We start from the raw sequence: 12,346 nt of genomic DNA on the forward strand, positions 1-12,346 counted from the left end.
TTACTGATAGGTACAACCACTACTTAAAAATTAGTGAGCTGTCTTCCAGGTTATTTTTTCAATTGAGACTGAGCAGGGATTCTGGTATTGCTGAGCATGTACTGGAGTGATGCTTACAAGGCCTTGCTTCCCTGCCACACACCATGTCCTGTCCAATGCCCCTCTCCATTTAGTGTGAATTTGAAAGCAGGGAGCAGAAAACACTTTGATCTGTGCTTCCATTCTGTGCCATGGTAGAATTTCCTTAAACAGCCTCCTAAGGATATTGCTTTGAATTCAGCTGCACGTTGTATTTTACATGCAGACCTCTGAATTGGGTTGAAATCACATTTTTTTTCTCCTTTATGGAGGTTCACATTGGAACTGTACATTAAGTTGATTTCCATGACTCAGAGTGCTTAAGGCCTTCCTCTCTTCTGCATGTATATTAGCTGGGGCATTTCAAAGTGCTCTTGAAATGAGCAATTCTGTTACTATAAGAAACAGAATTTCAGTCCAAGGCAATTAAAATTCATGAAAGAAGTTACTACTTTGCACTGGCTTATGCCAACACTATCCATTGCCTGTACTTTCTAGTGAATTTTTAACTTTGTTTTGACACAGTTCTTGCTTGTGACTGGAAACAATATAAATATTTATAGTGTGTGCTTTAATACCTTTCTGAGGAAGGTTGTGTTTATTAAAGAGTGCAAATGTTATACAGCTCATTATAATTCTCAGCTGGTTTCTTGTTTCCCTCTGCGTTTTTGTTAAATACTTGCTGAAGTATTTAGTCTTTCAGCGTGTGCTAGTTGTACAATTCCGTGAATGTAATTTATTTTCTAATCTTTTTTGCCCATTTTGGTTCAAAATAGTAATAGCAATAACAACAATAATAATATTAATAGTAATAAAAATTAAAATAGTCTGCTATTTGCATGCAGACAAAAGGATTGTAATATATGCTCAGATGTGAAATAATCCTATGTATTCTTTGAATACAGAACAGGGCAATGAAAACAATCATCCATTTTTCATACCCGCTCCTGCTTATAAAAGCCAGTCTTATTATAAAGCCTGTTGTTGTCCTCTGTTTCACCTTATCAGTGTATAAAATTCAAGTGGATTTTCTCTGTTTTTCACACAACTGTTGCCTCCTAGGTCTCACAGAAGTACATCAGGCAGATACAGCTTATTCTCTTCACCCTGCAAAATCTTGAAGCACTCCTTGGTGGTCACTTCAATCAGTGATAGCTTTTGTAGGCTCATCTCCTTTGGTGTGAGAATTTTCTCCCAGCTGGTTGCAAGCAAGTTTCACTGTAGTCCTACTGGTCCTTCACTACTATTTTATTGAGACAATGCATCATAATCCAAATAGGCCACACAGATGTAAATTTATGACCACACTCATGATTCATATTCTGAAAATAGTGAAATGTGTGTGTTCCTGGATTACTCCACTCAAGCCTGTCACTCGTGCCATTAACTTGACTAGTTTACTCAAGGAAAAAGGGGAGCTGTTAGCTGAGACCTGTGTGAAGATGAGCTGGATCTGAGTCCCCCTTTAGCAAGCACTGCTACACCATAAAACAGGCCATATATACGTCCCAGATTGCTCCTCTCCAGCTTTCAGAGCTTTATGGCACAGCCATCCAGGTTTGAGTAATTACAAAGACCTGCAGTGCCATTTAATTACTGATGCTTCAATAGTCTTTATATTGCTGTGGCAGCAGGGCAGGTTAGTCAAATGTTCAGTGAGCTTTTTATTAGCCATCTTCCTTTATTTTTCTTTTGTAGGTGTTCTTTGCTGAAGATGTGGGTTCAAATAAAGGTGCCATCATTGGACTAATGGTGGGAGGTGTTGTCATAGCAACAGTGATTGTCATTACTTTGGTGATGCTGAAGAAGAAGCAGTACACATCTATTCATCACGGGGTTGTGGAGGTAAGAAAAGACTTCCAAGCACAACTGGTGTCACCTGTGCAACATAGTCAGCACATTGCTCTATAAGTATTAATTTCTGAAGGAAGAAACTGTGGCTTTGGCTATATTGGTTTTGTTGCATCCAGCAGCGTAGAATCAATTTACTTTATTTAGTAAAAGCAGACACAATGTAAACCATGTTAAAGTGGATGCAAAACCACAAAACTTTCTTCTGCAGCTATTCCAGACCAATAACTTTATAATGTGAAAGTTCATTTTGCAAGAAATTTGACAGTGGCCAATGAGAAGATACTGTGCAAGACGAAAAATCTGGTTATACTATTGGGAATTCACACACCAATTTCTTTATTTAGCTTTAATGTTTGAAACTGGCTCTCCCATAGCATGTGCTGTGCACTGCAAGTGTTTTCCTTAGACAGGTATTTTATTGCTCTCTGTTGTCTAAACAGAATTTTTTTGTTGCCACAAACAGCTTTGGATTTATGGCTAATCTGAAACTCACAGTTTTGAGAAACAAATAGTATTTAAGACTCTTATATAGAATTTTCAAGATGAAAATCCTTATCTGTTCTCAGTCTGCCAAGGAAGTCTGTGGTCAATTTACAGTCATTTAAAATCTTTATCTATTTCATGGCTTTAAGATAAGATCTCTGTATAGTAGAAAAACTTCATTATGAGAACTGGAAGGGGTTCATGTAACTCTTTTTCTTCCTTTTGCTGTGTGAGTGTCTGGTTTGCAGATAGTACTTGTATTAGTAAGCACTTGAGACACTTGTGTATTTTTGCCTTTAAGAATTGGTATGTTACATTTTTGATTGAACCTGAAATCTTTATCAAGTCCATAGTTTATGCAGGTTTCATCTTGAGTCAAATGAACCTTGCTTTGGTCTTGCTGGAGACACACATAGTTTATCATGCATTTATTCCACTGTCTGGGATTATGAAGGGTCTTAAGAATTATTTGTGTAAGCCTTTGTCTTAAGCCTGTGCTTGTGCATCCTTGTGTCCACACTGTGGTTACCCATGTGGTTTGAAACTTTCCAAAGAGACATGGTCAGAAGATCACCAACACTGTGGGATGGTTTGCACAGATAGCAACCTATGCAGAATTTTGGACCAAGAGGCAGAAAAAATAGCAAGCAGGAATCTCAACTTCAGCTTTTGATGTAATAGCTTTCAGCACATTTTGTAGAAAATTGAAGCAGATTTTAGTATTAATCCATCAGGGTGATATCTGCTACCAGCAGTTGTGCCACCAGAGACTTTCCTTTGGGTGAATTTAGTGAGAATGGAAAAAAACAGGAACCTTGCTAGGCCAAAGCCCCAAATCAGACATTGAATGTAGACGTACCATTATTGCAGTACAACCTTAAAATTCCAGGTGGGTTTCACCTGATAGAATGACATGGCAAAGATGATCCTGGACTTCTACAAGCTTTTTTTGGTAACAGTGAATTTGGAAGTGTTGGCCTAGGAAGAACATGCACAAACTGAATAAGTAATTCATGTCAAAATGACAGCATCATTTAATAAATATTGATTTTTATCGCTAAAAAAATCTACAGATAGAACCATAAAGCTTTAGCATGCAGATGTACCAAGAATATTAGTGGATTTATAGTATCACACTGTAGATTTTGTCACCTTGTGGATTTGCTGGCACTGGCAGCCAGGATTCCTCCTTCTGCCTGACTTATTCTGTATCTTCACAGGCTGCCCAGCCTCACTGTCCAAGCTTCTTGCCTGCAAGAAAGGCATAACATCTGTTTTGGTCCTAATTTGGTAAAAGTTTTGTAGCACTTGTACTGTGGACAAAAAAAAAAAAAAAAAACAAAACTACAAAAGATCCATATACAATTGATATTTAATACTAAAATGTCTTCAAAATTAAGCTGTTACATTCTGAACAGAATTAGTTTATTTAGCTACGGCCCACCTCTAGTATACTGTGCAAAGAAAGCACGGAATAGCAAAATCACTTGATGTAAAAATAACTGTACATCAGCTCTAGCTTGGTGGAATGTATTTTAACTAATTTCCCACCTCTTTGTTGTGTGTCAGAAGTTACTGTGTGAATTTAACCCAGTCATAAAGGAAGATTACAAAACAGGTCTTGTTCCACCTATGTTTTTGTCTTCCAAAAAGGCACCTCTGTTGTTCTCGTTCATTTCACTATGATTTTTTAATAAAATAAGTTATTAAAAATCCTGTTAGCCTTTTTTTAAGCTGAGAGAATGGATATACTTGTCCTATTTAGAAGTGTCATTTTTTCCCTATTCTGAGAATAACAATGTTCCGAAGTTGTTCTGCCTCCCCAGAAAAAACTTTCATAGTTAAGTAAATAAATGACTGACAGATTGAAAATTCTTATTACGTATGCACACAGGGGCTCCAACTAATGTTTTGAAGGGTTTTTTTGTGGGTGCACCCACCCTAGCTGTCTGCAGGAGATGATTTTCTCCATGAAAGCAGGTGGCATAACAGAGATTCTCACATCTGCTGTGCGCTGGGCAACCGCTGAGTGTCCCAGCTTCTCCTCTTTGAGGATTTCCTGTTCAAAGCTCGTTTGTTTTCTGACAGAGGCAGGACCTCCAGCAGTGACAACAGGAGGGCTTTGCAGCGTGGAGCAGACACTGAAATTGCTGAAAGGGATAGGTGGAGACAAACAGTCTCACAGGAGGTTATCTACCTGACTGAGGTGTTTTCTCTAGAGACATCACATCACAGAAAAGAGGAGTGTTGAAGCAGAGCACCTACGACTCTTACATGCTGTGTTCAGCTTCTGCCACCTCCATAAGGGGGAAAAAAAGCTTCTTAAAATGGTGAGGGGCTTTGGGAATGTACTGACAGGGAGATAATTGGGTTCAAAGCATGTCATTTGGCAGAGTGGTACCTAGGGCAGAGGTTGTAAGGAATGTGAAGAGTTTGGTAGCATCAAAATGTGTAAAACAGAATAGCAGGCATTCAGGATGAATGATAACACATGTAGGTCAGTGGTTAGATGGATTACCCTGCAACAGAGAGCTATAGGAAGGAGAGGAGGTACCAGCACTAGTTATTTTAAAGGCTGAAGGGGAAATTTAAAAAGAAAAAAAATTGACTAAGACTGCAAGCTGGAGCTTCACTAAATCCCCTTTATCTATAAATGCCGTATTTCAGAGTTTATTGGACTTCCACTAGAAACTGGTTTTATCAAAACAAAAATTTTTCATACTGTCCAGTTGTGCAAAGGACTTAAAAATTCAGTCTTTTTCATTGTCCTTCCTTTTGTTTTTCCTAATCTCTTTTTCTTCCTTGATTTTCTTCCAAGTGTCTCATTGATTCTTTGGTCTCTTCTGCCTTGCATTTTTCTTGATTCCTTTTTAATTTGTGGTGGTCTCTCACTCCATTTCTTTGTCGCAGGCAGATTATATTGTGTACTTACCACATTTTCTAGTCATGAACAGGAAAAGCTGAGTGAGAGACTTAAGCTAAAATGACTGACAGAGTTCAATGTTGTTTGGAGCTTAAAGACAGAAGTCCAGCACATGTTTTGGCATTTCCCTCCTTTGCATCCCAGCCTAGTGAGGGATGCCTCCTAGTAATGAAAATGCTCTTGGGCAGGTATTGATACACATGGAACCCTGGTCCATAAATGCCAGAGCTTCACATTGAGTTTTAATTTTATTCTAGAAGAGAATCTATTAATAGGATTAGTTGTGAATTGTGAGACTCTCACTTCACGATTTGAAGGAGCACTGGGTGCTCTGAGATAGTGGTGATACAGTGTGGAACATTTGCCACGTTCCTGCTTTGTTCTTGCCTTCACAGCCATGTTCACAACAATTTCAGCAGCAGCAGAATGCTGTTAATGCTGTTAAATTCATGAGTCCTCAGGGTGGGGATTAGGCCTTCAGCACATTTGTACAAAATCTACATGGAATGGGGTTTTTAGGCCCTACTGCTGTTAAATTGCTGGCAAAACAAATGCTCTACTGAGCATCAATAGCACGGAGGGATTGTCAGTCAAAGATTCCCTGCCTATGGATCTAGATGGTGTATTTTCGTGGAGGGAGAAGTTGGCAGCCCCCAGAAAGGACAGGTAAAGGCAGCAGAAAGCAGCCCAGCCCCTGGGATAGTGGCAAAGGTGAGTGCTGTGGTGTGTGAGCCTCTCCCCAGCCCTGCTGCCAGTGCAGGGGACACAGAGCAGCTGGCACAGACCCTTCTTTAAAATGCAAGCACACAGCTGTACTGCTGAGCACATGGCTCTACTGGTTGTCCTGGGATTTGGGAATGGGAGATTGGAGAGGAGATAGGCTGTGAAATTCCATGGAGTCCTGCTGTCCTTGATGGATCAAAATGATTGTTGACAGCCAAGCTGAGCACTTGGCGTGCACATGGGCTGGTCAGGGGAAGCTTGGCATCCTTCAGAAGAAAAAGGTTGTCACTTTTGGAGAGGGTGGGGCCAGGGAAAGGAAAAAGCTGTTCTGTCTTCCCCCAGTTTCTCAAACAAAGGAGATAATGCAAGAGCAACCTCTAAGCATGATCTTGTTACCTAAAAACATGTCAAAGGAGTTGAAGAAATAGGTGGGTTTGGGCTTCATTGTATAAGAGAAATACTGCATGCAAATGCAATTTTAAAAGAAAGAAGGAGAAAAAGCCTGTGAATGGCAGTAGTAAAAATCCAAGTTACATTGCAGAATTTGAAATACAAGGAGCACAGAGTCAGTGCAGCTCAGTGATCCTTTGTGCCTGGCATCCTGTTCCTTGCCCACAGGAGTCAAGGGGTGCTGAAAGTCCCAGCTGTGAGGAGTTCCACAATACATTGTGAGTGATATCTATATAGAGTGATATGTAACCTTTAAGTTGAATATTTCATGAAAATGTCTAATTACTGTGTAAGAAAAGCACATCAGACGGGAGATATAGTTGATTTAAAATGCAGTTTGAGAATCAGGACATAAAAAGGGGCACAAAGGAAAAGTGGATCAGATTTGAGGTTAGCAGTTCATCTGAGTAATTGAATGCATATGCCACACAGAGAACCATTTCTTAAATAGCAAATAAAAGAGCATATAAAGTGGAGATGGCTCTGAGAGGAGCCATTTTGTGGTGGGACTGTGGGAAAGGTGTTCAGTACTGTGTTGTAACCTGCAGCAATGAAAGAACAGCTCAAAAATAAGCTGAACAGCCTGTGTTAGTCCCAGGCTTGGGAAGAACATACTTTCTCCAGGGTATGAGAGAACAGCTTACCAACATCTCTCCTCACTAGGCTGAGGTATTTCCAGTATTGCAGAGTAGATTTAAAATTGGTATCAGACATCAGTACTTCTCCTTTGCACTTTTATTGGAAGGTTAGATAGAGTAAGGTAGGGTTTCTTGAGAGAATATACTTTCCTTTATCTTAAAGCTAGCTTGTGGCTGAAGGTGACTTGCTGTCATTTCCAAGAGGTCACTCCTTACAGGAATCCACAGGAAAATGGTCATACCTTATATTTAACAGTAGAGTTTTAGGCACCCTTCTGATTTTAGACACTGTAAAATTGACTTTTTACCTTTGCTTTTAGCATCTGTCGAACACTGGAGACATCAGGTAGAAAATGGAATAACTGACAAGCAGGGTATTTTCATAGGTGCTTAATAGCCAGCATTTGGTAGTTTTGAATACACAACTACTGAGCTCATACAGCAGAGGTAAAATACCTAAATAAGATTTAGAGGCTGTTCTCACTCACTCTAATTTGATGGAGTTTTATGTTTTTGTAATGTTCAGTGAAGGAAGAAGATAATTTGTGAAGATGCAGGTATTCAAGGGACAAGTCAAAACTGAGCTTTGTGCCTGTCTTCCAAGTAATCAAGGAAGGTCAATTTCTGTTAAGTATAAATACTTAAGCCAGTGCAGACATGTCAAGTTTTTTGTCACTAAACTGAACCAAACTCAGCCTTGGAGATAGAGGAGTTCTGTGTCCCTGAGTGCAATGGGATTTTTTGCTCACCTTGTGCCTGGCTGCTCTAGCATTTCCTTGCTACCCTCATTTTATCTTTTTCAATTAATTTTTTTGCTTTGAGACCACCACAAATCTGGGAGCACAATGCAGGCAGAAAGCACACTCAAACCACTGCCTTCAGCTTTTTTAGTGAGCTTTTTCTTTTCTTTTGAGACTCAATTGATCCCAAGTATAGATGTTTATATATATGATAGGGGATAAAAATCTCTTAATGAAGGACTGGCAGAGAGAAGCAAACTCCATCCCCCTTTATTTGGAGAGTTGCTTCCTCAGCCAGACAACAAATTCCAAAGCTGGTGATGCTGGCCTTGGCCAGCTGGTTTTCAAGTCCTGCAGCAATAAAATGAGTTGTGGGGTTGTTCTTGGTGTGTTGTCATCTTCTGTTCAAAAAGTGAGGCAGAGGATGCTTACCCAAACACAGGGTACAAAGTATGTTTGGATGGCCGTGAAGGGGGAAACACAGGGAATGCTGTGAATAAGCAGGAATGTGACCCCAGTTGTCCCCTCTCCTGACAGGTGGATGCTGCAGTGACACCAGAGGAGCGCCACCTTTCCAAGATGCAGCAAAATGGCTACGAAAATCCCACATACAAGTTCTTTGAACAGATGCAGAACTAGGACATCATAGCAGCCTCATGAGTTGGACAGAAGAATAATTGCTTCACTGCCCATTGGTGTTCAGTTATAGAGTAATGTGGAAAGAAAGAAAAACACTCTGCTTTATTATTTACTCATTCTCGCCTTTTGACAGCTGTGCTGTAACACAAGTAGATGCCTGAACTTGAATTAATAAAATCAGTAATGTATTTTCTCTCTCTTTCTCTTTACATTTCAGTCTTTACACTACATTATTAATGAATGTTTTTTGTGTACTGTAAAGAGGTTAGCTGTATTTAACTAGTGCATGGATAGATTCTCTTTCCCAATTATTTATCATGTAGCTCCTTAGCCAGTTGTATATTATTCTTGTGATTTGTGACAAAAATTAAGTCCTAGTTGAAACATGCTTTAAGAATTGATGGGGGATGCTTTCTGTGTCTGTGGGGTTTAGCTGCTTCTCTTTGCTGAGCATTTTTTTCTGATCACTATGCATTTTAAAGTAAACCAACATTTTTAAAAAGTATTTCAGATGAGTTATTGAAATTCTTTTCCTCTGAAGCTGCATTTTATTGTACGGATTGTTGCTCCTGCTGTATTAGTGATGTAGAAATCATGAAAATACACATTTGTTTCTTTGTGCCTGTTTTATGTGCACACTTTAGGCATTGAAAGGTAAACTTTATTTTCTTTTCCATGTATCTTTTTGATCTTAAAAAATTTATTAAAAAGAGTCCCTGTTAATTGTGAGCACTTCTGGGGGAAGAAGTGCCTGCTGGCCAAAAATTAACGGAGGTCCTCTGCAGGATGATTGTACAGAGCCATTGCTTATGAATTGATAGCTTTCTACACTGTGTTACATAAATAAATTAAGAAAAGAATGTGTGGGCAAGAGTTTTCTTTGGAGGCAGAAAACAGAGAGTTCTGAAAGCCATTTACACAAAATACGTAGGTATTCACACTGAGAGCGAGTTGGGATCCTACAGGGATTGTGGCACTGACAGTTGGATCAGAGCAGAAGGAAGGCAGCAGTGAGACAGGGCAGGAAGTGGGGAGCTCCATCTTTGGCACAGCTACCCCTCTAGGATGTCTTTTTGTTTTTTTTCTTTTTTTTTTCTTTTACTCTCGGTTTGTATAACAGTGTTTTAATGTAAATAAATACATTCCTGGAGGAGCCCTCTTGTAGTAGTTCGTTTCTGTGCCAACCAGCCACCTTTGGTCACGCAGAGGAGCACGACGTGGATGAGTAACCAACCTCCCCCTTTCCTGGCCATCCCCTGGAGTGATTCACCAACAAGCTCTTCCCTCTCCTCCCTGCACCTCTGCTGGCTTTCTGGCAGGATCCATGCCTTGCCATGTGCTGTATTGGTGCAGGTGAGGAGGAGCCTCCCAGGCTGCCTCCAGCCTGGTTCTGCTGCCTCAGCAAGTGCCCAGGAAGGGTTGGACAGCAGCACCAGGATTTTTTCCTGCAGGAAGAGGACAAAGTTGTTGGTGAGCTGGGATACATGACCCCCAGCCCAGCATGTTCTCTCCATTGCCTGAGAGCTTCCTTCAGCTCCTGGCCCTTCAAGAGAGCTCCTGTGGCACAGGGAGAGCACAGCAGCTCACACCAGCACCTGCCAAGAGATGAGACCACAGTGAGCAAAAGAACCTGGGGATCTTCAAGATGGCTTTTGTACCCAGCCCAAAATAAGGACTCCTCTGTTTGAACTTGGAATGGGTTCTGGAATAAAAGTGGAGGGGTGTGTTTGTGAAAAAGTGTATTACTGTTTCTCTACAGTGAATGAGTTAGATAAAGCAGGACTGTGGGAAGAGCTAGGAGCAGAATAAAGAAAGCATGATATCTTCAGGGAAAGCTTCTTGCAACTCAGTTTGTGTGCAAGCCATGGCAGCCTCTTCTTCAGCCTCGCTGGCAGCTTTTGTCTCAGCAAGCAAGATGAGGCAGGGCTGCAGTGAGGCTGCACAGCTCGGGTAAGTGGCTGAGTCACTCCGGACTTCAGCTAGGAGAAAACAATAGTTTCCAGTCCTGTTACTCATAAGTCCTTCCCCATCCACGATCTTACACAAAACTTCACCTGTTCAGGTAATTCACCTGCTGGCCTGAAACACAGCCATGCTGGCAGACTGGCCAGGAGGGGTGTTCTTTCAGTGAGGGCACAACCAGGTCAGGGAGTTTCAGAAGCCATCTGTGCAGATTCAGGATGATGAGGTGGTGGCACCTACCACTCCAAACTAGTAGTGGGAAAAACTGCAGAGCTTCCCGTTGCCTATTACCAACAAAGTGTTTATTCCTTTTTCTCTTCCATCCCTACTGTGTCAAAGGAATCTTTCTCAAGGGATCAGAGCACTGGAAGTGGTTGGTGTTATTGGCAAGCCCAGGAGTACCACTGTGTTGCAAAAAACTTACAAAATACCCCCAGAGGATTTACCTTCTCCAGTTTTAAAACTGAACTGATTGGGTCAGAATAATGTATGCTGATGAGCAGAGGCTTTCAGTCCCCAAACTGCTCAAAACAAAAAGAAGAATCTTTTTCTTTTACAAATATTTAGGTTTAAGCTTGTGTCTCTTTGTGTAGGTGTTGTTATATAGGTTATACGTATCACCTAGAAGCGAATATGTAAGGCTGTCTTCTGTGCACATGTATAGCATCATAGAAGAAGATCCCACTTCAGGGAGAAGGCAGGATATAATTCAATTTAGCCTAGTCTCATTAAAGAGGTATTATCAAAACTCCTTTTAGAGGAAGCTAGAATAATCCATAAGATGCAGAGAGCCACTGGCCTTTAGAGCAAATCCCATTTATAATACCATAATCCCATGCAATCCCAGTTATAGAAAAGTGCAATTGCTTTGAACACCAATTCCCAGACAATCAAGTCTCCTGGTGTGGGGTTATGTGTCCAGTGAGATGCTGGTGCTGCTCTTGCTACTTGTGCACAAGCTGTTAATAAATTGCTGCTTCATGCACTGATTAAGTGATCAGGTTTTATGATTCCCTCCCCACACATTCTCCTGAAAGAAAGACAATAAATGCACACCGTGACATGCATGGAAAGCACAAGGCGTGAACAAAGTTCCCAAAACTTCAAGAGAAACTCCCACAGCTGCTCCAGCTCTGGAAGCTGATGTTCCCAGGTAATAGTGGCAGCATCCTGCCCACCTCTAGCCATGCAAGCTCCTTATTGAGGAAAGATTATATTAGGTATGAACAAAAACTGTTTGACAGGCTCCTAAAGTAGAAAAGCAGACAGTAGCTGAATGCCTTGCTCTCAGTGTGGGATTGATTGGGTGTCACCCTCTTCAGCAATAAACCAGGCAGGGCCACTGCATGCAGCCGTGGGCTGGAAACAGAATGCTATTCCCAGCCATGAGGAAATTACTTTTGGAGAAGTGTGAGAATAGATAAAATAAAAATATCCCTGTCTGTTGAGTTGATAGATTAAATGGGAGAAGTTTTCCAGCCTGTCCATTTCAACAGAAGGTAGTTAGAGAGTGCACTGCAGGTTCATCAGCAGAGCTGGTGAGGGTGGTCCCAGGTGGTGCCAGGCAGGGATGGGGGCCAGCCCAAAGCCTCCTCAGCCCTTGGGGGTGCTGGTGGTCCTGCTTTGGCTGGCTTGTGTAGATTCCCCTCAGGTTAATGAGTACCAGGTGCAAGGTGAAGCTCCAGACATTTCCAGGCACATAGTAGTGGAGCCACCCTAAAATTGTGCCACGCTCTGCATTCAGTGTCTGCCTCCAAATCAAACTGGAGAACCAGCATTTGGGGATATGGTTTAGGGGTGATTATGGTGGAGCTGGGTCAGTGGTTGTACTAGATGGTCTTGAGGGTGTCTTCCAG

The 12,346-nt window shown here is 41.3% G+C and overlaps 1 protein-coding gene across 4 annotated transcripts in view; it reads left to right on the forward strand.

Annotated features, from left to right (window-relative positions):
• The window catches only part of APP (amyloid beta precursor protein), a 203,622-nt gene extending 194,234 nt beyond the window's left edge, over positions 1-9,388 (forward strand). For all 4 annotated transcript variants that reach the window (XM_014886607.2, XM_014886608.2, XM_088157747.1 and 1 more), the window contains 2 exons: positions 1,777-1,923; positions 8,427-9,388. In XM_014886607.2, coding sequence (XP_014742093.1) covers positions 1,777-1,923; positions 8,427-8,528 — 249 coding nt within the window. In that variant the 3' untranslated portion in view covers positions 8,529-9,388. The remainder of the gene's footprint in view (positions 1-1,776; positions 1,924-8,426) is intronic.
• Positions 9,389-12,346: the final 2,958 nt, after the last annotated feature.

The sequence above is a fragment of the Sturnus vulgaris genome, chromosome 2, assembly GCF_052056855.1.
Source record: "Sturnus vulgaris isolate bStuVul1 chromosome 2, bStuVul1.hap1, whole genome shotgun sequence".
Lineage (NCBI taxonomy): Eukaryota > Metazoa > Chordata > Aves > Passeriformes > Sturnidae > Sturnus > Sturnus vulgaris.